Source organism: Rhineura floridana, chromosome 3, assembly GCF_030035675.1.
Source record: "Rhineura floridana isolate rRhiFlo1 chromosome 3, rRhiFlo1.hap2, whole genome shotgun sequence".
NCBI classification, from domain to species: domain Eukaryota; kingdom Metazoa; phylum Chordata; class Lepidosauria; order Squamata; family Rhineuridae; genus Rhineura; species Rhineura floridana.
This window is the reverse complement of record NC_084482.1, coordinates 223,441,145-223,467,788: the sequence shown is the minus strand read 5'-3', so window position 1 is coordinate 223,467,788 and position 26,644 is coordinate 223,441,145. Positions and strand designations below refer to the sequence as shown.

At 46.4% G+C, this 26,644-nt stretch overlaps 1 protein-coding gene across 1 annotated transcript in view; it reads left to right on the top strand.

The window, feature by feature from the left end:
- LOC133381755 (zinc finger protein OZF-like) overlaps positions 1–26,407 on the top strand; it is a 57,626-nt gene extending 31,219 nt beyond the window's left edge. Inside the window, exons 2-5 of the mRNA XM_061621166.1 lie at positions 2,968–3,050; positions 4,033–4,159; positions 5,653–5,727; positions 24,858–26,407. Coding sequence (XP_061477150.1) covers positions 2,976–3,050; positions 4,033–4,159; positions 5,653–5,727; positions 24,858–25,984 — 1,404 coding nt within the window. The 5' untranslated portion in view covers positions 2,968–2,975 and the 3' untranslated portion in view covers positions 25,985–26,407. The remainder of the gene's footprint in view (positions 1–2,967; positions 3,051–4,032; positions 4,160–5,652; positions 5,728–24,857) is intronic.
- The last annotated feature ends 237 nt before the right edge of the window (positions 26,408–26,644 follow it).

The following is a 26,644-nucleotide window of genomic DNA, read 5'->3' as shown; positions in this document are numbered from 1 at the left end:
TTGGCCCATCTGACGGGGTGCTGAGGGTCTGTTTCCCTGTCCAAAGCACAACGGCCCTGTAAGGTGGTCCAGGATAAGAGTCTGTGTCTAATGTAGTGGTTAGGGAATATTCTTCAACGCAAGGGTCACATTTACACACAAGCAGCCTTCCAAGGACCAAGGACCTGTCGAAAGCGGGGTGGGGCTCTGCCCTCCTTTTCCTTCACCCCCCCAAAATACCAAATCCCCCCCGCATGTTGCACCTCTTTGTCCTCTGCACGCTCCAGCCTCCTCCTCGCCAAGCCTGTTTCTTTTCCCAGGAGAGGGAGAGAGGGAGGGAAGGAGGGACCCCACCCCGCCTGCACTATTGTCCCCCTCCCTCCTGCTGATTGCCACTCCCTGCCATTCAGTCCTCCAATGGGGTTAAGGAGCCGAGTTCTGCTTCCTAGAGAGGCAGGAAGTGTTAACCCCAAGGCGGAGGGGTGGGAGAATACTGGAGGGGTGGGGGGGTGTTCTCCATTCATATTCCTGGAGGAGGAGGAGGCTGGAGAAGTCAGAGGAGAAAGAGGTGCAACATGGGGAGGGTGATTTTTTTGGAGGGAGAGAGAAGGAGGATTTGCTTTTGGGAAAACTATGGAAGAGCCCCCCTCCCCTCTGGGAATCCATAGAAATTGTGGAAGGGGGGGGGCTGATCCACGCAGTCCAGCTGCAAAGTGGGGGCAAAACTGTTTCCATTGAAGCTGCCCCCCAGCCCCTTTGCAGGTTACTCCAGTCCCCCCAGGGATGAAGCGCAGCTCAGGCAGGGAGGAAAGGGGGGACCTCTTGATGCAGAGGAAACAGCCTTGTTGGGGGGCGCATTGGAGGGGAGGGGTTTGCTGTGCTGCTTTTCCGCCCCAGAGTTGCAAGGTGAGATCCTTTTGGATTTCCTAAACTGGAACAGGGGCTGGTCAGTTCCCCTCCTGTCAGGCAAGGAAGATGGAGGGATGGACAGAGGAATCTGAAACTGACCAGGCTCCGAATGGGCTTCTAGAAGCTTTCAAGGCAGAGAATGGAGGAAATGGGTGAATAAATGTTCCCTCCTCAGCTGCGCTCCACGGGAAGGGCTTCTCCAGACATCCTCTTGGGAGTGTGTTGGAGGGGAAGACCCTAGAGGAGTGGACCTCAGCTTCTTTTGCAGGATTGGCCCATCTCAAGGGTGCTGAGGGATCTCTCTCTGCCGGTGCTGCCAGCCTCCCCTCTTCCTGGCCTCACCAGTTGCCTTGAAAACAACAGCCCTGTAAGGTGGGCTAGGATGACAGCCTGTGTGTCATGCAGGAGCAGCCTTAACTTGGTGGGGAACTTTGTGTACCTGCTATGTGTGCAGTTGCACATCTGTGCAAGTATGTGTGCCTGTTATTCTCAGAAGTGCAAGTGTGTGTGCTTGTTACCTTATTCTTAGAAGTACTTACCATTTAGTACTGAACTGTGTCAACATGCGGTTGGGGACCTTCCCCCGGTGCCAGTGTTGTTGTGAAAACAAAGGGGGATCCTTGGTAAGAATATGAAAATGCAGTAAAACATTTGGGTAAAAACTGTATTTAAACTTAAGTAAATAAACTTAATAGCTCAGTCACCCAAGCTACAACCCTGTAAGGCAGGCAAGTATGCCGTTAAGCTTTCTGACTTGTGTGCCACCTGCTCACCATGGAGCAGCCTTGTGCAACCTGGTGCCATCCAGTTGTTGGATTGCAACTCCCATCAGCCCCAGTCAGCATGGCCAGTGGTCAGGGGCAATGGGAGTTGTAATCCACAGATAATACGAGTGGCTAATGGGGTGTAGTAGTCCAGGGTCTCAGAGGGGTCTTAGACTCTTTACTTTTTTGGAAACAGGGTCCCTATGTCTCCAGCATCCCATCAGCCAATCAGCATGAAAGGGGAGTGTGTTAGCTGCTGAGAAGAGTCTTCTAACATGCTTCCTTGTCCTTTCCTGCAGATTGGAGCCAACTGGAGTGAAAGGAGGCGAGTTAGCAATTGAGAAGACTCTTCTCAGTAGCTAACGCTCTCCTTTTTCAGCCTTATTGATTCCTAGGCATTATCCAGGATATCATTTGCAACCCCCCAGCAAAAACCAAAAATTTGGAGGGGGTATGTCTATGTTTAATATGAAGGGACCCTGCACTTCTGAATTTGCCACTACACTACTGGTGGCTGATATCAATATTGTGTTGTGCTATTCTTAACGTAGAGAAGTTGCAAGAAGTTCTTCAAAGCCTTTTCACTGCCCAGCGGGCTGAATGCAGCTCAGTGTTCCTCTTCCCATATTTCTGATGGAAAGAGTGGAGGCTTTTCCCATCTCCAGGGAGCTTCCAGATGGCGTCATTTGACCGAATCTACTTCTACCATTTCTTTACAATATGTGCAAAACTTTTTTTTTTGGTCACCTGCCAGGGACATGACATGCAGTTAATATCCATACGGATTAAGGTTTTAATGGCATGCATAAAAAACGATGAAAATAAGAAAGGCTGAAATTGTTCACAAGTTGGAGAAGAAACTGTGGCGGGCAGGAAAGAGGCTTTGCGGAAGCGGGAGGAGAGATGAAGAGGGGAGGGGGAACATGAGGGCTGGATTGATGGGGGGGAGGATGAGATATTGTTCTTCCCCCCCCCCAGCATGGAGAAAAGCCTGGAAGAACCGAGGGAGGGGGTCTGAAAGAGATTTGGGCCCTGCCTAAGTGTTAAGGGGCTTTGCAGGTAAAACATCTTGAAGGAAACTGAGCACTAAGGAAATGCACACAGGAAAGGGGCATGCCATTTTGTAGACTGAAGCAGGTTATAATTAAATGTCTGGAACCAAATTTGTGTAAAGGGTGACATTCCTCCCGTCTGCCGTCTCCCCTGCAGAGACGTGAGAGCTGCTCTCTCCTCCAAAGTGCATCCTGGGAGCTGCTGTGAGAGCCCCAGAGGTGGCTGAATTTACGCCTCTCCCTCCTCCTCGTCTTCCCCGCAGGCAGCACCATGACCTCAGAGGCACCGGCTGGATCGTGTCTTCTTTGGGGCGGGTTGGAAAGAGCTGTCGGGAGGCCCCCTCAGGTAAGGAGAAGATCACTGGTGGTGGTGTGGACACAGAGAGAACAGCCTGGATGCCTCTCTCTGGGCTGAGTCTGGAATAAATGCCTTTTTGTCTCTCCTTTTGAGTTCGGTATTATGCTGACTTTATTCTGTTTTTTATTTTATGCTTACGCACACTGCTGAGAAATGCAAAAAATTAAGCGGTACATAAATGTTTCAAATAAAATAAGATGAATATATAAGAAGAGCCTGCTGGATCAGTCTGAAGGCCTGTCTAGTCCAGCTTCCTGTTCTCTCAGTAGCCAACCAGATGCCTCAACAGGAAGCCCGCAAGCGGGGACTGAGCACAAGAGCAGCTCTCCCCATTTGGGATCCATCGAGACACGTCTGGCAGAACATGAATGTGCACGCATGGCTTTTAAAGAGGTGGGATCTTTTACGGGAGGCAATCATGCGCTGCCCTGAAAATGTTTCTAAGCAGCATGAAACCCAGAAATGCACATCCACACAATGGCTTTATTCGAATGTACACGTGAAGCATCCGTTTGCTAAAAGAAATAGCAAAAAGATTTAGGGGGGGGGAGTAACTATATTAAGGAAATTAGAAAGGGAGATGGAAAATGTCAGCTCGTGTGAATCTCAGAGTCGAGCAGTTTAAACATGTCATGAAACGAGAGAGGATTGGCAAGGGAGTAATTGCAGCATGCGTAGTGAGTCCACTATGAACCAAAGTGTAGCTGCCAAGGGCCTGTTGTGTTATAATTCCCAGCATACTGCCTCTGACAAGGGAGGGAGAACATAGCCGTTGTGGCTAGTAGAATTTGTCTACTCTTTAAAAGTCATCCAGGTTGTTGGCCATCAATGCAAGATCTCAGAGTGGCCTAGGTATAGAGCCTGAAAAATCAATAAAAGCCCACAATCAATTACCCTGAGACCCCTTCCCCTTTCAGACTGGGAGAATGGTGCATGTTAGGAGCACTACTTTTTTCTCTTCTTCTTCCAGGGTCTGGTGACCTTTGAGGAGGTGGCCGTGCATTTCACGGAGGAGGAGTGGGCCCTGCTGGATTCCGGCCAAAGAGCTCTGCACAGGGAAGTCACGGAGGAGATTTGTGACATGATGGCCTCTCTTGGTAAGGACACATTTCTTCTCAACTGATAAATGTTGACGGTACAAATTTAGTATATGTGCCGTTTAACCCTCCACTGTTGGGATGATGCTACGGAAATGGGTGTCTGAGCCCTGGACATTTGGGGGGGGGGACCACAGCTTTTGGGGGCTTTTTGAACATTCCCTGTAGCACACAACGTTGTATATACCCCCCCAAATGAATAAATAACATTAATGAGGTGCCCATCAGAGCCACATCTCACTTGAGCGGTAGTATTGTGGCCCAAGGATCTTACTCAGAAAAACAGCCGGGGCTCCATAGACAGATCAGATTTCCTGCATAGGATTTCTGAAGAGAGAGAGTCAAACGCTGACTTGAGAGCGATAAAAGCCCCAAAATAGATTTCCTGCTGGTAAGTTGGAATGTACTGCCTTCAAGTCGATTCCGACTTATAGCAACCCTATGAATAGGGTTTTCATGAGGCTGAGAGGCAGTGACTGGCCCAAGGTCACCCAGTGCGCTTCATGGCTATGTGGGGATTCGAACCCTGGAATACAAAGCAAATTTTAAGGGATCGCATAAATAGCCTGAAAATGCTCCATCCGTACATTAGCTGATCCCCAGGTTGAGGGGTTGCTCCCATCACTGGTAGCCAAAAAGGCTCTACAAGAGTGAGGCGCTGATGAACACAAAGACGTTGCAGTGGCTTGACTCTTAATCCACATGAAAGATTTCCCCCAGAAGTGCCAATTGGAAGTGTGTCCTGGGCTTGCTTATTGAAGGAGTGGGGGACAGCTCCCATGATGATTTTTGCTTATGATGTGATAAAAAGCTATGGCCCAAATGAAAACAGCTGGCTTTCCTAGGTTCCACAGTGTCATCCCCAACAGGCATTTCAAGATTAACTTTATGCCCAGTGAGTCATGTTCACAGCTGCCAGGCTAATCCTGCTGGGTCCACGTGACCCTGTAACATTCATGGGGTGCAGGAGTTAAAGTCCAAAAGTACCTGAAAGATTGTCTTTTATGCCCAATCGATCCCTGCGCTCTGTAGGCGAGGGCCTCCTGCAGATACCATCTTATCAGGAGGTCCATTCCCCACAACATAGGAAGTGGACCATTTAGTGTAGTGGCACCAACCCTTTGGAATTCCCTCCCCTCAAATATTAGACAGGCAACATCTCTGATATCTTTTCGGCGCCTACTGAAGACCTGCCTCTTTCAACGAGCCTTTTAAATAGAGACCTTATCCCAGTCTGCGTCTGTGTTGGAATTATTTTTTAAAGATTTTTTTTAAAAAGATAATTTGTTTTTAGTAAGTTTTATACCCGTAGATGTTTTCAGTGCTTTTCCATTTGTTTGCCACCCTGGGCTCCTTCTGGGAGGAAGGGTGGGACATAAATGTAATAAATAAATAGATAAAATTAAACCTCTTCTTCTCTTTAAAAGGCTCGATTTGGAATGTTTGAGGATTTCATGCTCAAAAGTAATTAGTCTCGTCTGTTTCCTTGAAAGAGCCAGACCTCCGTTCCTGTTGGGAAGGAGAAGATCTGCTGATCCAGGATCCCAAAGAAGAGGCGACATCAGCAGGTAGCTGCTCAGGTCTCTTGTGGGGACCTTTTTGGTCTGGGAACTGAAGGATTTTTCCGTTCCTGTGTAATGCCGTTAATGGCAGATGAACCCATCAGGCTGTGAGTTCTCTTGGAGGGTATCTTAAAGGGCTGTAAGAGCAGCCTGCTGGTTCAGGCCAATGGCTCATCTAATCAAGCATACTCTCCTCGCAGTGGCCGAGAACATGCCTGTGAAAAGTGTGCAAGCAGGATCTGGGTGCAACGGTTGCCCTGCTAGGAGCTTGGGGGACCGTCTCAAAGCTGCAAAGAGCCCCTGGAAGCGGCCTCCCCTGTCCTATAAATGAGAGGTGTTTAAAGGGGGGGAAGAGACTGCTTCAAAAGGCACTTTTGCTCTTTTCGTCCTCTCCCCATAACCTGATCAGGGGGGAGGGGAAAGAAGGTGCCTCTTGGAAGGATCAGCTGCCCGCAGGACGAATCCTCCACACAGCCAGTCCCTCCAAAAGGCAGCTGCTTCCCAAAGGGGTGGCTTTTGCTGGCTGCGGGTGCCTTTTCCCAGGAGGGAGCAGGTGCACCCAGCCAGCCAGACAGGCCCCCTTCCAGGCCAGCCCACCCTGCTGTGTGAGCTCCTTCAAAGAGCATTGCTGGAGGGCAGGCGGGAGGGCACCTTCCTCCAGCAAAGGGGCAGTTGGGAGCCCACTTCAAGCGTCCGCTTCCTCCTCTGAAGTGCCACTCTCACCTGCCCCTAAACCTGCTGGCATGAATGACGTCAGGTGTGGGGCAGATGGGCGTGGCTTCCCCCTAAATGGCCCATTGGGCCAAACAGGGAGCCCTGACAGGACAAAATTCAGCCACAGGCCTAAAAATACTAAATGGTTGATAAACAATAGTAAATTCAGCTTCGTAGGACGTCCCCAAGTTCTAGTGTTGCAAGAGAGGGAGAAAAACTTTGCTCTCTTCACTTTTTTCATACCATGCATACGTTTATACACCTCTGTCACATCCCCCTTTACTTGCCTTTTCTCTAAACTAAATGGCCCCATGTGTGGCAAGCTTTTCTTATAGAGGAGTTTCTCCACCACCTTGTTCATATTTTTTTTGAACGGTTGAAGGTGGAGGCAACCAGAAGTTTACACAGTATTCCTAGTGTGGTTGCATCATAGATTTGTATAATGGTATGATGATATTGGCAGTTTTATTTTTAGTTCCTTTTGTAATGATCCCTAACGTGGATTCTACCTTTTTCACAGCTTCCACACACTAAGTCATCCTTTTCATAGGACTAGTTACTGATCCACAAGAGGACTTATCCTTTTCTTCCGTTATTCCTGAGCTTACTCAGGAATCTTTGGTCAGGAACTTTGTTCAGCGCTTTCTGAAAGTCTATGTATACAGTGTCAACTGGATCACTTCTATCTGCATGCTTGTTGATACTCTCAAAGAACTCTGAAAGGTTAATAAGAAAGGACTTACAGTTCACTCGCAGAAGCCATGCTGGTTCTGCTTCAGCAAGGCTTGTTCTTCTATATGTTTCATTGTTTTATCTTTAATAATACTTTCCACCAGTTTTGCTGGAACAGGCATTAAGTGAATCAGTCTGCAATTTCCATGACCCCGACCTGTCTTTTAAAAAAAATTGTGCTACATTACCTACTTTCCAGTCCCAGGTGTGTAGACTGATCTTAAGAACTTCTTGAGAAGTTATATATTTTTGTTAGAACATCAGCAATTTCACCATTGAGTTCTTTGAGAACTCTTGGGTGGATGCCATCACGACCTGGCGATTTATCAATTTTTGTTTAGTCTGTTATGTCTATAACATTGTTGTCACCACTATCAGCCTCCCTTCTAGCAAAAGTTAGTTAAGGCACAGGTGTTTACCCCCTCTCTGCAATCTCCTTATCCTTTGTGCACCTTTGACGTCCTTTTCATTCAAGGGTCTAACCGCTTCCCTAGATGGTCTGTTGCTACTAATATATTTAAATAATTTTTCGTTGCTGTTTTTTACTTTTTGTAGCAATGCACTCCCCAAATTCTTTTTTAGCATCCCTTCCTGTCTGCTTGCATTTCTTTTGCCAAAGTTTGTGTTTGGCATCTGGTTGGTCACTGTGAGAACAGGATGTTGGACTCGGTGGGCCATTGGCCTGATCAAGCAGGCTCTTTTTATGTGTTGCTTTTCATTCTCATTTGGACAAGACTTCCATTTTTTGAAAGGACGATTTTGCTTATTCACAACCCTGGCATCTTCTTGGCCCTGGTGGTATACAGTTGAGCTTCTAATGCTCTGTTTTTCAACAACTCCCAAGCATTGTGATTTGACTCTCTTGATTAAACCCTCTTGACTTTGTCTTTCACCTTCCTTTTTACCAAACCCCTCCTTTTGGGGAATGCTCTTCTTTTGAAGTCAAATGTGACCGTGTTGGATTTTCTTGGTAGTTGTCCATTTACATGTATGTTTAATTGAAGAGCACTCTGGTCATGGCTCCCAACTGGTTTGACAACATTTACATCTCACACCAGGCCTTGGGCACCACTTCAGATTAAGTCCAGGGTCACCTTCAGTCTGGTGGGTTCCATGAGCAACTGTTCTAGGACAGTCATTTTAGGGTATCCTGAACTTACAAGATCTGAACAGGGTGGCTCATGACAGATGCTATTGGAGGTTGCTGATTCATAGGATCGCCATAAGTCATAATCGACCTGAAGGCACATAACAGAAACAACAAAGAAATGTTCCAGCCAACTAGAGGAAAACCCTCAAGATGCGGAACCAACAGACAACAGAGAGTGAAAATAGGAATGTTTATTGTAGTCCAACGCATTTCAGGTATTGACACAACCCTTTATCAAGGGCAATCTGCAAAAGTGTATACATAAACACCATTAAAATCAGTTACAGAGTAAATTCTGAAATATAAAAAACCCATAAATACATCTACTCAAAATGAAACAACAATCTGTGCATAATGTGAATAAAGAAAGAACAACCATAATGAATCAGAATGAAGAATAAACACTAAAAACATCTCAAGAACTTTAACTGATTACACATGCACCCAACTTAGGAAATTTTTACAGAGCATTAAATGGTTAAAATGAACCATAGCCAATAGAAAAAAAAGGATTAAAATAAATGAGTCAGAATACCTTGTGCAAAGGAATACCTTCAGCTGCTTCCTCAATCCGATTTCATCGTTCATCTCAAGATATCCCTGAATTCTTTGATCATGGGGAAGACACTATGTTCCCAGTACTGCATTTCTCTTTTAAATTAAAGTACAGCCCATAGTTAAACTGTGGAATTTGCTCCCACCAACTTGGGCAATGACCACCGACTTGGACAGCTGTAAAAGAGGATCAGACAAATATATGGAAAGAGGAGTAGGCAAATGCATCAGTGGCTAGCAGTTAGGAGGGCTATGCTTTGCCACCAGGGTCGTAGGAAGTGTGCTTCTGAATGCCAGTGGCTGGAAGCCACGGGATGGAGAGTTCTCTTGCACTCCAGTCCTGCTTGTGGGTGTCCTATGGACATCTGGTTGGCCATTATCAGAACAGAATGTTGGACTAGATGGGCTGTTGGCCTGATTCAGCATGATCTTCATGCCTGGATAATTTGGGTTCGGATCTTGTCATGGCTTCTCTCTTTCTTTGAACAGAATTTCCAAACTAGATTGCATCTCTTGGCTACAGTTTCCAGCAGTGAGCTCCTAGCTCTCTGGGAACAAGTTCATTTCCTTCAAGCCCACACAGAAGCTGAGAGAAGCAGAGAGGTCTATGGATGAGGCCTTTGGGCACATTATATCTGTGTACCACTCCAAGGATGGCAGCTTTCCTGCTATCATAGAGAATGAGGGCCTCAGGGAAGGACAATGTCTATCCAAGGAAGAGGGAAAGATCCCTTAGAAGGGTCCCACTCCTTGGGGTCGAGCAGCTATCCTCTCATGCTGAGGATACTTGTCTAGGGGTGTGTGTGGAAGGGTCCTGACAGTGGGTAATTCCATCATTAGGAACATAGATAGCAAGGTGTGGGGTGGGCATGCAAACCACAGGGTGATTTTCCCACCTGGCGCGAAGGTTGTGGATGTCGCCTACCATCCAGATAGCTTTGTAGATAGTGCTGGGGAGTAGCCAGTGGTTGTGATGCACATTGGTACCCATGGCATGGGGAAATGCAGTTGTGAGGTCCTGGAAGCAAATTTTAGGTTGCTAGGTAGACGCTAAAAGCCAGGACCTCCAAGGTGGCTTTCTCTGAAATGCTCCCGGTTCCACTCACAGGGCCAGGCAGTTGCAGCTTTGTCACCTCAGTGTGTGCGCCGGATGATGGCATTGCAGAGGAAGCATTTGGATATGTTCGGCACCGGTGAACATTTGGGGAGAAGTCGGGCCTGTACAAAAAGGACAGGCTCCACTTGAACCAAGACGGAACCAGACTGTTGGCACTTAAAAATGAAAAGCTGGCAGAGCAGCCTTTACACTGATGGAGGGGGGAAAGCCGACAGGAGCGAGGAGGGCCTGGTGTGGAACAATTTAATCTACACACACACACACACACACACACACACCCCTACACAGGATAAAGAGCAAAAAATGTGTACACAAACGATCTAGAGTTAGGAGTGAGCAGTGAGGTGTCCAAGTTTGCTGATGCTATGAAATTCTTCAGGGTTGTTAAAACAAAAAGGGAGTGTCAGGGCTGGCACCAGCCTGCCCGAGGTCCCGGCACCCGAACGTACACCCAACCTACTTACCTTTCCCTTGAAGCGAATGCTGTTTGTGCTGCGGTGCACGCCTGCCATCAATTAAGATGGAGGTTAAGGCTTCCCTAAGGATCTGATGCCTCCGCCACCATCTTGTTGGATCTCATGCATGCACATACCTACCATCAACTAAGGCATGACCATGAACTGTTCCAGTGTGTGGCAGCGGCTGTGAAAAAGGCAAATTCCATGCTAGGGATAATTAGGAAAGGTATTGAAAACTGCTGAAATCATAATGCCTTTATACAAATCGATGGTGCAGCCATATTTGGAATACTGTGTACAGTTCTGGTCGCCTCATCTCAAAAAGGATATTGTAGAGTTGGGAAAGTTTCAGAAGAGGGCAACCAGAATGATCAAGGGGATGGAGCGACTCCCTTACGAGGAAAGGTTGCAGCATTTGGGGCTTTTTAGTTTAGAGAAAAGGCGGGTCAGAGGAGACACTGATGGAAGTGTATAAAATTATGCATGGCATTGAGAAAGTGGATAGAGAAAAGTTCTTCTCCCTCTCTCATAATACTAGAACTCGTGGACATTCAAAGAAGCTGAATGTTGGAAGATTCAGGACAGACAAAAGGAAGTACTTCTTTACTCAGCGCATAGTTAAACTATGGAATTTGCTCCCACAAGATGCAGTAATGGCCACCAGCTTGGATGGCTTTAAAAGAAGATTAGACAAATTCATGGAGGACAGGGCTATCAATGGCTACTAGCTGTGATGGCTGTGCTCTGCCACCCTAGTCAGAGGCAGCATGCTTCTGAAAACCAGTTGCTGGAAGCCTCAGGAGGGGAGAGTGTTCTTGCACTCGGGTCCTACTTGCGGGCTTCCCCCAGGCACCTGGTTGGCCACTGTGAGAACAGGATGCTGGACTAGATAGGCCACTGGCCTGATCCAGCAGGCTCTTCTTATGTTCTTATGTTCACTAGGGCACTGAAAAAGACCTGCCCTGGGAGTGAGTATCTGAGCATCTGGGTGCTTGCTGCTTTCTCCTTTGGGTTGCTGTCCCTCAAGTCAACTAAAGCCCCTAGTAAGTGCTGCAAGGACTAGGACCCCCTGCCTGAACCTGGCCCCAGAGAGAGGCTGCAGTTAATCTTGCCGCCTCTTGCATCAGCTACTGGCTGGGTCAGGAGGCATCAAAGCCCAGTTGCCCTTGGGCGGCAGGTCTGCAGCTGGCAGGGTCGCCATCAAAGGGGTGACACCAAAGGGCATGCCCCTTGGGGAGTCCCGAGGGTGCTACCCCCTTCTATTACCTTTTTGTTTTTAATTTGTTTTCTGTTAAACCAATCTAGAGGAGATTGGTGGTTGGGAAGGCGTGTGGGGCATGTGTAGTTCCTGCACGGGGTGGGAGCCTGTGCAGTGAATTGAATGGTAGGAGAAAGTCGCCAGATGCCTTCAGAGTGAGAGTCTGTAACTGGCACAAGGTTGGCCCTCCCTGGGTGTGAGACAGGAGGGGGCGTAGATGGGCCCCGTGTGAAAAGTTTGAATGGGTGTGACTGTTCCCAATTCTCACAGAGGCCTACTGGGATAATTGGCTCCAGCAGGCTTTGTTGGTGGGCTCGTGTTGGGTCCATATCAGGTCTTTAGGAGGAATCTTAGTATGGAGGAACATGGGTGATGCCACTCCAATTTTAGAGGTCACGGGCAGAGGGTAATATAGCCATGGGGATGTGGTGAATCACCATGGAAGACGAGAGCAAGGCTATCTGCGCCTTGTTCCTTGCTGCCACTCCTCTCATGCATGGGTTCCTCGTTCCTCATCTGCTGTGCCCACTGGACAGAGGAGAGATCCTCTTGTGGATAAGAAATTGGTTAAGAAGCAGAAAGCAGAGAGTAGGAATAAACGGACAGTTCTCCCAATGGAGGGCTGTAGAAAGTGGAGTCCCTCAAGGATCGGTATTGGGACCTGTACTTTTCAACTTGTTCATTAATGACCTAGAATTAGGAGTGAGCAGTCAAGTGGCCAAGTTTGCTGATGACACTAAATTGTTCAGGGTTGTTAAAACAAAAAGGGATTCCAAAGAGCTCCAAAAAGACCTCTCCAAACTGAGTGAATGGGCAGAAAAATGGCAAATGCAATTCAATATAAACAAGTGTAAAATTATGCATATTGGAGCAAAAAATCTGAATTTCACATATACGCTCACGGGGTCTGAACTGGCGGTGACCGACCAGGAGAGAGACCTCGGGGTTGTAGTGGACAGCACGATGAAAATGTCGACCCAGTGTGCGGCAGCTGTGAAAAAGGCAAATTCCATGCTAGCGATAATTAGGAAAGGTATTGAAAATAAAACAGCCGATATCATAATGCCGTTGTATAAATCTATGGTGCGGCCGCATTTGGAATACTGTGTACAGTTCTGGTCGCCTCATCTCAAAAAGGATATTATAGAGTTGGAAAAGGTTCAGAAGAGGGCAACCAGAATGATCAAGGGGATGGAGCGGCTCCCTTATGAGGAAAGGTTGCAGCATTTGGGGCTTTTTAGTTTAGAGAAAAGGCGGGTCAGAGGAGACATGATAGAAGTGTATAAAATTATGCATGGCATTGAGAAAGTGGATAGAGAAAAGTTCTTCTCCCTCTCTCATAATACTAGAACTCGTGGACATTCAAAGAAGCTGAATGTTGGAAGATTCAGGACAGACAAAAGGAAGTACTTCTTTACTCAGCGCATAGTTAAACTATGGAATTTGCTCCCACAAGATGCAGTAAAGGCCACCAGCTTGGACGGCTTTAAAAGAAGATTAGACAAATTCATGGAGGACAGGGCTATCAATGGCTACTAGCCATGATGGCTGTGCTGTGCCACCCTAGTCAGAGGCAGCATGCTTCTGAAAACCAGTTGCCAGAAGCCTCAGGAGGGGAGAGTGTTCTTGCACTCGGGTCCTGCTTGCGGGCTTCCCCCAGGCACCTGGTTGGCCACTGTGAGAACAGGATGCTGGACTAGATGGGGCACTGGCCTGATCCAGCAGGCTCTTCTTATGTTCTTATGTTCTTATGACTGTGTGTGCTGTTGTTTAATGCCAGATCAGTACACAATAAAACCATTCTCATCCATGATTTGATTGTGGATGTAGTTGTCGATTTGGTGTGCATTACCGAGACCTGGGTGGGTGAGCTGGGAGGAGTTGATCTGACCCAGCTTTGCCCACCTGGATACTCGCTGCAGCACCAGCACAGGCTGCAGGGACGGGGGGGGGGGTAGAGGAGTTGCTGTGGTCTACAGAACTTCCATCTGTGTCACCAGGAAACCACTCTGTCTTGGAGCTGGCTGTGAGGGCCTGCACCTGGTGTCGGGCCGAGGAGACAGTAAACTAGGGTTGCTGCTGGTGTATCGCCCACCCTGCTGCCCAGCAGCTTTTCTGACTGAGCTGGCGGAGGCCATCTCGTCTGTGGTGTTGGAAGAGCCCAGAACGATAGTGCTGGGTGACTTCAATGTCCATGCTGAGGCTGCCTCTAGTGTTCCAGCTCGGGACTTCATGGCCTCCATGACAACCATGGGATTGTCTCAAGTTGTCACTGGCCCAACACATAGGGCAGGGCACACCCTCAACTTGGTTTTGGCTCCAGATGGAGAAAGTGTTGTCCAGTAAAGCAAGCTATGAGACTCACAGACAGGGTTTTCAGTGAGAGAAGGAAACCTGCAATAAACGGGTTAAGCAGAGCAGAACAGAGCACCAGGTTTGTCAAGGTCAGCAGCTGGTTGGCAAGTAGATAAGAAGGAACTTGCAGAAGCTCTGGTGTGGGGGAAAGTAGTTTGGAGTGAGAGAACTGTGTTTAGTGTTTTGTCAGTAAAGACTCTTACAAGAAACTTGTCTGGCCTGGCTTATTTACTGATCTATGCGACCCTAGAATTTCTTACTTGTATGATCTCTATACGCACACACCGACAGAAAGGTCTGGAGATGGGGGGGTGAATGTCACCCCATTGTCATGGTCAGATCACTTCCTGGTGAAGTTTAGACTTATGACTCCGATCCTTCCCTGCAGGGTTGGTGGACAGATTAAGATGGTCCACCCCAGAGCCTAATGGAATCCACAGGATTCCTGAATGCCCTGGGGGAGTTCCCAGTAGATAGAGCAGGCAACCCTGTTGAAGCCCTTGTCACACTGTGGAACAGCAAGGCACATTGGTCTCTTGACATGGTTGCCTCCAAGCACCCTCTCCGGCATTGTGGAGCCTGGCTTGCACCTTGGTACACCAGTGAGCTAAGGGCAATGAAACAGGCTGGATGATGGCTAGAGCGCAAGTGGCGAAAGACGTGCTGTGAGGCTGATTGGGCACGAGTAAAACATAACCGTGCCTACTGTATGGTGGTGAGGGCAGCAAAGGCCCACTTCTCTGCCTCCATTGCATCCTCAAATAGCCATCCAGTGGAGCTTTTCCGTTTTGTCACAGGTCTGTTGACATCAATGTGACGCCCTTCCCTGGCTCTCCCTGTCAGGTTCCTACCTGCGCGTGGCTACTGCCTGTCACTAGGCACCACCAGGGACTCCACCAGTCTGGACTGTCCTTTTTTTATTGTTTCTCTCCCCGCTCTAGCACAGATCTCAACAGATCCCCCTGCTAGGCAACCACCAGTCACGTCCTAATACTAGTATTCCCAGAGACTCTGAATACTGGTATTGTTATTCTCTTCACCGCTGCCACCATTTGTTACAGTTCCCCTTCAGCCTTGGTCATTACCTTACCCTCCCTTCTGGTCTGTGAAACCCCAGCCAAGGATCAGGCCTTTGGTAAACCAAATTAAGTATTTATTAAAGATAACAAAGCTAACAAGATAAACAAGATTTCTTCTTAAGTCACATAAGCATATGGTTTTACTCAATACTAATCCAAACTCCACCCCCCTCCTTCTCCACTCTCTCCTGGCAAACAACTCTCTCAAACCCCACCAGGCAACTCACTCTTTCTCTTCTCCCCCCAGATTCCACTCTCACTCTTCCTTTTATATGTTCAGCCATTTTAAACACTCAGCCAATCATCTAGCATTCTACTGCCCATTCACTCCCCCTCCTCTTTCACTCCACTTACCATGTATCTTCTAAACAACCAACACTTACCATATATACATTAATATAGGAACATCACATTTCCCCCCCCTTAAAACAACGACAGAGTATTATTCCTGTTCCAGGATTTATACGTCGCGTTAACAAATAAAAGTCTCTATGGGGAAAATGTCTTTCTTTGTTCCTCCGTCTGTCACGTCACTGCAGTCCCAGCCACTTGCCTGGAAAGTCCATTGGCCAGTACATTGTCCTTGCCTTTTATGAACTGGAAGTCCACTTGATAGTCCTGTAGGGCCCAGGACCACCTCTGCAGCATAGTGTTATGGTTTTTCATAGTCTGCAACCATAACAAGGCCCGATGATCCGTAGTCACTGTGAATCTTCGTCCCCACACATATGGGCGCAACTTGTTCAGTCCCCACACGACCGCTAGGCACTCCTTCTGGACCGACAAATAGTTTTTCTCCCTCGCCGTCAGCTTGCGACTCAGGTACGCCACTGGATGTCTGGTGCCTTCTCTCTCCTGCAGCAAGACGACTCCCAGTGCGAGGTCCGATGCATCTGTAGCCACGATGAATGGTTTCTCGTAGTCTGGTGCTATTAATATGGGTCCTTGGCACAAGGCTTGCTTCAGTAGATCAAAAGCCTTCTGACATTCATCCGTCCATACCACACGCTCAGAACGCTTTTTCTTTGTCAATTCATGCAAGGGGGTTGCGATTTCCCCAAAATTTCTCACAAACTTCCTATAAAATCCAGCCACACCCAGAAATGCCCTTACTTGTTTTTTGGTTAAGGGGATCGGCCACGCTTGTATTGCCTCCACCTTGCTCCATAAGGGGGTGATTTTCCCACTCCCCACCTTATGTCCTAAATAGATTACTTCCTTTAGTCCAAACTGGCATTTCTTAGCTTTTATTGTGAGGCCTGCTTTTCTTAAGGCCTCCAATACTGTTGTCAGGTGTTGGACATGCTCAGGCACCGACTTGCTAAAAATGGCCACGTCATCGATATAGGCCACTGCAAAATCTGACATGCCTCACAACACAGTATTGATTAGCCTCTGAAATGAACTTGGTGAGTTCCTTAGTCCCATGGGTAAGGTCACAAACTCATATAACCCATCTGGTGTACTGAAGGCAGTTTTGGCTCTGGATTGCTCGTCTAGTTCCATTTGCCAAAATCCTTTACAGAGATCTAGTGTAGAGATAATGGTTGCTGCCCCCAATAACTCTAACATTGCGTCTACCCTAGGCATAGGATACACATCTGGGACAGTAATTTTATTGATTAGCCGATAATCAATGCAAAACCTTGTCGTTCCATCTTTTTTCGGAACCAGGACAATACTTGAGGCCCAGGGACTGATTGATTCCCTGATCACTCCTAATTCCAGCATATCTTCCACCTCCTTTTTGAGCTCATTCAAAACTTTCCCATTCACACGGTACGGAACAGATCTGATTGGGGCATGATCTCCAGTATCAATGGAATGTATAACTATACTGGTTCGGCCAGGTTTGTTGCTAAAGAGATTCCTATAGGTTTTCAAAACTCTCAGAATCTCTTCTTTTACTTCCTCCTTCACCTCCTCTGACCATTCCACTTATCTACCCCTCCTTTGTCTTTGCTTTCCTGTACCAAATCTGGAAGTTCAGGCCCACTTCCCTCAGGGAATAAGGTAACTTGCAACACCTGTACATCCCTGGTATGGTAAGGCTTTAACATATTTACATGAACCACTTTGCTTTTGTTTAATTGGTCTGTGGTGATTACATACGTCACTGTGCCAAGCCTTTCTCTGATGGTATATGGTCCTTCCCAGTTAGCCTGTAATTTGTCATGTTTCCTGGGTATGAACGTCATAACCATATCTCCCACATCATACACACGTTCCCTGGCTGTTCTGTCATACCAGTAACGTTGCTTCTGCTGTGCTTGACTCAAATTCTTTTCCACCACCTCCATCATTGATGTTAATTTATTGCGGAATTCCAATACAAAATCTACTACAGATGTTTTGTACTCTCCCAGGGTTCCTTCCCATGAATTTTTTAATAGTTCCAAAGGTCCCCTCACTTTTCTAGTGAACATGAGTTCAAAGGGTGAGAAGCCTGTTGACTCTTGAGGGACTTCTCTATATGCAAATAAGAAGCATCCCAAACGTTCATCCCAGTCTTGTGGGTGATCTTGAACATAGCTTCTGATCATGCCCTTCAAAACGCCATTGAATCTCTCTGTTAACCCATTAGTGGCGGGATGGTAAGTAGTGGTCTTTAGATGTTTTAGACCACAACATTTCCACATACATTGCATCACTTCTCCCATGAATACACTGCCTTGATCCGTCAGCACTTCATGAGGGAAACCCAGCCTCATAAAGATTTTTAATAAAGCCTCTGCCACTACAGGGGCTTCTACAGATCTCAGTGTTTCTGCGTCTGGGTACCTGGTGGCAAAATCCACCACCACCACTAGATATTTCTTGCCATGCCTTGTGGGTTTGGAAAAAGGGCCCACCAAATCTATTCCCACTCTATAAAAGGGTTGTCCAATTATAGGAAGGGGCTTTAAGGGTGTCTTAGTCTTTACTCCACTTTTTCCCACCTTTTGGCATATTCCACAAGATAGACAATGTTGTTTTACATCTTTGGAGATATTTGACCAATAATAGTGTGCAGCCAATCTCCTCTTGGTCTTTTTTATTCCCAGATGTCCTGCACATGGGACATCGTGGGCTGCCTCTAGCAATCTGGTTCTGTATTTGCTAGGTACTATTAATTGCTTCACTGGTTCACATTCATCCTTTCTCTCAGCGGGCATCCACAGTCTATATAAAATCCCATTCTCACACACAACTTGATTCCTCAGTTTGTCAGTGAAAGGAATCTGTTGGGTCAGAGCTTGTTCCTTTATCTGCTTCAAACTTATATCTTTATGCAGCTGTTCCCTGAATTGCTCTGCTTCTTTCTTATCAGCGACCACTTGATACAGTTTGTCTCCTTCAGCAGGCCTGCTAGTGGTTGCTATGGTGACCTGAGGCTGGTTAACAGATTCCACCCTGTTTGTTTCAGCCCCCCTTAATATGGCTTCTTTTTCTCTGCCAATTTGCTGTCTGGTCACTACATATATCTTTCCTTGGGCTCCCATTACATCTCTTCCCAGTATTACTGGTTCTTGTTGCTGGGCATTAATGCCTACTTTATATCGGCCCTCACAGCCTCTCCAAGTCATTTCCACCAGGGCCACAGGCAAACTTTCTGGTTGACCCCTCACTCCTTGGATAGTCACAGTTTCCTGAGGTAATATTACCTCAGATTTTATTAAATCTGGCCTCAGTAATGTCTGAGCGGCACCAGTATCAAGCAATGCCCAATAATTTGCCCCTTGTACACTCACTTCCTCTCTCAGACTTGAATCAAGGTCTGTTACTTCTGTCCAGTTTATCTGGCAGAACTGAACCTTTTTCACTGTTTCTAAAGCCTTGGACTCTGTTTTCACTGCCCTTGTCTGAGCAGGATTACTACTGGGGTTGGCAACCTCACATTGAAAACGTAGGTGCCCTGGTCTACCACATTTGTAGCATAATTTCTCCTCACTTTTATGGTACACAGATCCACTCTGGGGTGTCCTGTGCCCTTCAGATTTTACTGGAGGACTCACTCTCTGTGGTACCACATCCCTTCTGCCAGCATTATATGGTCTGGGTTTAAAATCTCTTGATGTTTTCCCCACCCAGCCAGTTCTGTTGGAGGCGAAGTGATCCGCCATCTCTGCGGCCTCCTGCACCGATGTAGGAGAACGGTCTTTGACCAGGAGCCTTATTTCTGGTGGTAACTGATGGTATAATTGATCCAATATCATGAGGTTTTTCACCTCCTCCACAGACTGAGCTTTTGCACTTGTCAGCCATTTCCCAAATATGTCCATCAGTTTTGCCCCCAGCTCCACGAAAGACCTCCCTGTCTGTATCTGGCAGTTTCTGGAAAGCTTTCTAAAATAATCAGGCCCCAGTCTGAATCTTTTAAACACTGCTTCTTTGAATTCAGCATAGGTGACGGGCCTGTCTGAGGGGAAATATTGGTATACCTCAGCCAATTCCCCTTTAATCAGGTTTGATAAATACTGCATGTATTTATCTTCAGGTAGCCCCCACAACTGAGCTGCTTTTTCAAAGGTGCTGAGGTAAATTTGAGGATCTTGACCAGGCTCATAGACAGCAAAGTCCTTTGGAGTAATTTTTATTTTTGCTCCATCTCTGTCTTTCCTTGTCTCCTCAGAGTGAAATTTCTCTCTATCAAATTTTAACTTTTCTACTTGTAATTCAGCATCCAATGCTCGTTGCTTCTCCCTCTCCTCAAACCCCAATCTCATTCTCTCAATTTCCAACTCCCTCTGTTTTTCCTTCTCTACACCTTCCATCCTCAATCTCTCAGCTTCCATCCTCAATCTCTCAGCTTCCAACTCCCTCTGCTTGTCTTTTTCCTCAGCCTCCCATCTTAACTTCTCTCCCAAGTACTCTATATAAGCGGGATTGCTTAAGTATCCTTCTGGGGTCTCTTCTCTGACAGGTTGTTTTTGCTGGGCAGTAGCAAATCCTATAAGTGCTACCCTCAATTCATCTACCCCTTTACCCTCGTGAGGTAAATTGAATGTTATGCACTTCTCCACCAGCTCCTCTCTTTTCATTTTTATGTATTCAGCCATGGTGTTTGAGTTCACTCACTCTTTGCCACACACTCTTTGCCAGTCACTCTCACAAGAAATCTTGTTTTGTTATTTCTGTTTGCCACACCACTGTTCTGGATTCTCTAGTATTCGTATCTCACTGCTACAGCCAACACCTGTGACGTAGTCTCCTTTGTCACCACATGTCTTTGGGACTCTCTTTGGTTCGTATCCCACCGCTACCACCACCTGTGACGCCCTTCCCTGGCTCTCCCTGTCAGGTTCCTACCTGCGCGTGGCTACTGCCTGTCACTAGGCACCACCAGGGACTCCACCAGTCCGGACTGTCCTTTTTTATTGTTTCTCTCCCCGCTCTAGCACAGAACTCAACAGATCCCCCTGCTAGGCAACCACCAGTCACGTCCTAATACTAGTATTCCCAGAGACTCTGAATACTGGTATTGTTATTCTCTTCACCGCTGCCACCATTTGTTACAGTTTCCCTTCAGCCTTGGTCATTACCTTACCCTCCCTTCTGGTCTGTGAAACCCCAGCCAAGGATCAGGCCTTTGGTAAACCAAATTAAGTATTTATTAAAGATAACAAAGCTAACAAGATTAACAAGATTTCTTCTTAAGGCACATAAGCATATGGTTTTACTCAATACTAACTCCACCCCCCTCCTTCTCCACTCTCTCCTGGCAAACAACTCTCTCAAACCCCACCAAGCAACCTACTCTTTCTCTTCTCCCCCCAGATTCCACTCTCACTCTTCCTTTTATATGTTCAGCCATTTTAAACACTCAGCCAATCATCTAGCATTCTACTGCCCATTCACTCCCCCTCCTCTTTCACTCCACTTACCATGTATCTTCTAAACAACCAACACTTACCATATATACATTAATATAGGAACATCACAATCAACTCCAGGAAATTGAGTTTTAGACCCTTCAGAGGCCCACTGTGAATTGTTTGCAAGGCAGTTTGAGAGTAAAGTTGCTCGCCTCCGTAGCAGTCTTGATGTCCCCTCCACATCTACTGTAGTCCCCAATGAGGTGTCCAGTGCAATGTCTGCTGTAACTTCTTGGGAACAGTTTCAGTTGATGTGTCCTGATGACATAGACAAGGTGCTTGCAATGATGCAGCCAGCGATGATGATCCTCTTGACCCTTGCCCTTCTTGGCTTATTAAAGCTTGCCGAGGGGGTCTGACTGAGTGGATGCAGGGTGTGGTCAATGCATCATTGCGGAAAGGAGTGGTTCCAGCCACCTTGAAAGAGGTGGTGATCTGACCACTCCTGAAAAAGCCCACCCTGGACCCATTGGTTTGTGACAAGGGGGTTGCAAATACCTTCTTTTTAGGGAAGGTGATTGAGAGGGTTGTGGCGCAGCAATTGCAAGTACTCTTGGATGAAACAGATTATCTTGACCCATCCCAGTCTGGGTGCAGGCCTGGTTATGGGACTGAATCGGCCTTGGTCGCCCTGATGGATGACCTTTATCGGGAGAAGGACAGGGGGAGTGCGACCCTGTTATTCTCACTTGATCTCTCAGCGGCTTTTGATACCATTGACCATGGTATCCTTCTGGGCCGACTCAGTGAGATGGGTATTGGAGGCACTGTTTTACAGTGGTTCCGATCCTATCTCCAGGGTCGCTCTCAGAGAATAGCACTGGGTGACTGTCTTTCAGCCCCCTGGCATCTGTGCTGTGGGGTGCCTCAGGGTACCATCTTGTCCCCCATGCTCTTTCACATCTATATGAAGCCCTTGGGAGCAGTCACCAGGAGCTTTGGGGCGAGATGTCAGCAGTATGCTGATGATACCCAGATCCATTTCTCCATAACATCTAAATCTGGAGAGGCTGTGCAAGCCCTGGACCGGTGCCTGGACTTGGTGGTGGGCTGGATGAGGGCCAATAAACTGAGTCTGAATCCTAGCAAGATGGAGGCACTGTGGGTTGGTGGTTCTCAAGTTCGGATAATTGGTCAGTTGCCTGCTTCGAATGGGGTTGTACTCCCTCTGAAAGAGCAGGTTCATAGTCTGGGGGTGTTCCTGGATCCATCTTTGTCGCTAGAGGCCCAGGTGACCTCAGTTGCCAGGAGTGCCTTTTACCAGCTTTGGCTGGTAAGACAGCTGCGGCCATTTCTGTTCCAAGATAGCCTGACCACTGTCATCCATGCACTGGCAACCTCCAGGCTGGATTACTGTAATCACTCTATGTGGGGCTGCCCTTGAGGTTGGTCTGGAAGCTGCAGCTGATGCAAAATGCAGCGGCAAGACTACTTACTGGGGCAGGGTATCGGCAACATGTCAACCCGCTGCTGAAAGAATTGCACTGACTGCCCATTTGCTACTGTGCCAAGTTCAAGGTTCTAGTTTTGGCATACAAAGCCCTGTACAGCTTGGGACCAGGATACCTGAAAGACCGTTTTACCCCTTATATGCCCAGTCGATCACTGCGCTCTGCAGGTGAGGTCCTTCTGCAGACACCATCTTATCAGGAGGTCCGTTCTGCACAATATAGGAAATGGACCTTTAGTGTGGTGGCACCTCCCCTGTGGAATTCCCTCCCCTTAAATATTAGGCAGGTGCCATCTCTACTATCTTTTTGGAGCCTTTTGAGGACTTTCCTCTTTCAACAAGCCTTTTAAGCTGAGACCTCTACCAGTCTGTGTCAGTTATATATATATATATGAACATGTTTTAACCCTTTTAAAACGATGTTGTTAAAGCTTTGTGTTTGTTTGTTTTTAGTTTTGTTTTTAATGTATTTTAGGGTCTGTTTTTATGATGTTTTAAAGTGTTTTTAGCATTTTTGTTTGCTGCCCTGGGCTCCTGGTGGGAGGAAGGGCAGGATATACATAAATAAATAAGTTAATAAATGATGGCTGCCTCCATAGGTGGAATGCTTCCAAATACCAGTTGCTGGAAGCCACAGAAGGGCAGAGTGGCCTTGGGCCCAGGTCCTGCTCACCACTGTAAGAACAGGATGCTGGACTAAAGAGGCTACCAGCTCTTCTTATGTTCTTATGACAAGATCCAATTGGATGGTTCTCTGATGAAAGGGAGGGATTGGCTGGTATGGATTTGAAAGTTACCTTGGGAAGGGTTATAACGGGAGCAAAACGATGATGGAATTCCTGTGGCTAAATTAAAGTTGCCAGTGAAATAGACACCCTGCTGCGTATGTTTACTATGTGGAATTTTCCTTAGAGTTCAGAGCATCATCTGAAAGTCATGTAATGTTGGCCATGGGCCTACCCTGAGCTCTGTGGAAAAAGTTATTAGGTTTAATCCCTGGAATCTTTAGGTAGGCCTTGGAAGGGTCCTCATCTGAAACCCTGCAGAGCACCTGCCAGCCAGTCTAGACTGTAATGAGCTAGAGGGAGCAATGGTGTGCTTCAGTATAAGACAACCTCCTGTATTCCTATCTGACCACCTCTTTTGACTGCAGCCAACAGATAGGAAACAAAGACCAATGAGCTGTGCTCAGTTTGCCCCCTTCCGCAGCCTTCTTGTTGTTACACCTTCAAGTTGATTTAGACTTATGGCCAGAGCTTGGAAAAGTTACTTTTTTGGACTACAAATCCCATCAGCCCACTCCAGTGGCCATGCTGGCTGGGGCTGATGGGAGCTGTAGTTTTAAAAAGTAACTTTTCCAAGCTCTGCTTCTGGCGACCCTATGAATCAGCGACCTCCAAGAGCATCTGTCATGAACCACCCTGTTCAGATCTTCTAACTTCAGATCTGTGGCTTCCTTTATGGAATCAATCTTTACTTACTTTCTGTTCTCTTTCACTCTGTGTGGCATTGCTTGTTCTTTTATTTATTTATTATATTTATACCCCACCTTTCTTTCACCATGGAACCCAAGACGGCATGCATGTTCCCAGGCGGTCTCTCATCCAGGTACTGACCAAACCCAAACCTGCTTAGCTTCAGCAAGGTGGTGGCCTCATGTGCCTTCAGACCATAGCCTGGGAGAAATGTATACTGTAGTTGTATGGCAGTAGGAGGAAAACCAAGTCACATCTGGCCTTTGTGACATCAAGTGGTGTATGAAAGGAATCTGTGTTGTTGTAAGCCTTGGTTTCAGCTTGGTTTCATACAAAAAGAAAGGGGGAGGATTGTGGAGATGCAACAATCAAGAAACAGCTAATTGGGCTTGATTTGTGATGAGTTCCTTTCTTTTTGCCTTAAATTTCTAATGTGATTTCCTCCCCCCCCTTTCTCTCCCTCAGCAGATGACAGGCAGAGGAATGAGAATTATAAGGAGCAAGAGATGTCATTGGTAGAAGCCAAGCGTAAAGCACCAGAAGAGATGTTTGGAAATCATGGGGGACCAAAAGAGTCTGAAAGAAACCAGTCAAAGAATGAGAGGAAGAAATCCTCTACTTCTCAGATTTTGCATGAAACAACTTACACAGGGGAGAAACCATTTAAATGCATGGAGTGTGGAAAGAGCTTTAGTCAGAGCAGTCATCTTACTTTACATCAGAGAACCCACACAGGGGAGAAACCATTTAAATGCATGGAGTGTGGGAAGAGCTTTAGTCAGAGCAGTCATCTTACTTTACATCAGAGAACCCACACAGGGGAGAAACCTTTTAAATGCATGGAGTGTGGAAAGAGCTTCAGAGATTTGTGATGAGTTCCTTTCTTTTTGCCTTAAATTTCCAATGTGATTTCCCCCTCCCCCTTTTCTTTCCCTCAGCAGATGACAGGCAGAAGAATGAGAATTATAAGGAACCAGAGATGTTGTCATTGGTAGTAGCCAAGCGTGAAGGACCAGAAGAAGTGTTTGGAAATCACGGGGGACCAAAAAAGTCAGAAAGAAACCAGTCAAAGAAAGGAGGGAAGAAATCCTCTACTTCTCAGATTTTGTATGAAAGAACCCACACAGGGGAGAAACCATTTAAATGCATGGAGTGTAGAAAGAACTTTAGTCAGAGCAGTCATCTTACTTTACATCAGAGAACCCACACAGGGAAGAAACCTTTTAAATGCATGGAGTGTGGGAAGAGCTTTAGTTGGAGGACTGGCCTCACTTTACATAAAAGAACACACACAGGGGAGAAACCATTTAAATGCATGGAGTGTGGAAAGAGCTTTAGTCAGAAGAGTAGCCTCACTTTACATAAAAGAACCCACACAGGGGAGAAACCATTTAAATGCATGGAATGTGGAAAAAACTTTAGTAGGAGGACTAGCCTCACTTTACATAAAAGAACCCACACAGGGGAGAAACCATTTAAATGCATGGAGTGTGGAAAGAGCTTCAGTGGTAATGGAGCCCTTACTAAACATAAACATACACACACAGGGGAAAAACCATTTAAATGCATGGAGTGTGGAAAGAGCTTCATTCAGAGGAATCATCTTACTTTACATCACACAACACACACAGGGGAGAAACTATTTAAATGCATGGAGTGTGGAAAGAGCTTTAGTCAGAAGAGTAGCCTCACTTTACATAAAAGAACCCACACAGGGGAGAAACCATTTAAATGCATGGAGTGTGGAAAGAGCTTTAGTCAGAGTGGTGACCTTACTTTACATCAGAGAACCCACACAGGGGAGAAACCATTTAAATGCATGGAGTGTGGAAAGAGCTTCAGTGATAATTCAGCCCTCACTAAACATAAGCATACACACACAGGGGCAAAACCATATAAATGCATGGAGTGTGGAAAGAGCTTTCGTCAGAGAAGTCATCTTACTTTACATCAGAGAACCCACACAGGGGAGAAACCTTTTAAATGTATGGAGTGTGGAAAGAGCTTCAGAGATAAGAGAAACCTTACTAAACATAAACAAATGCACACCGGAGAAACCATTTAAACGCATGGACTGTGGAATGTGCTTCAGTGTTAGCATTAACCTTATTTTACACTATAGGATCCACTTAGGAGAAACCATTTAAATGAATGGAGTGTGGAAAGAGCTTCAGAGATAACAGAAACCTTACTAAACATAAACACACACCGGAGAGAAACCTTTTAAATGCATGGAGTGTGGCAAGAGCTTCACTCAGAGCCATAATCTTACATCCTATCAAAGAACACCCATGCGGAGAAATCATTTAAGTGCATAGAGTCTGGAAAGAGCTTCAGTGTGAGCCTTATTCTTCTTTAAACTAGAGTTCTTTTAGAGTTTAGGTGGGCCGATATTCTATTTAGCAATGTCAAGTTTGTAGTTAATTATCTTGTGGGCTATAAAAATGAAATGCCTATACTGCTTGGAACCAGAATAAACTGTTGATAAAATTGCTATTCATCTTGGAGAAGCAGACAGCTGAATTTCTGCTCTGGAAGACATTACTACAACTCATGATAGAGCGATGGTGGCTATACAAAAGTATTAACACTGAGTTGATGGCTAAGGTGGTAATAATAATTATTATTACTATTATTATTATTTATTATCTGCCTCTCACCCGGAATGCAGGTCCTGAGGCAGATTACATAGATTTAAAAATAGAAAGCATACATAAAACCATGA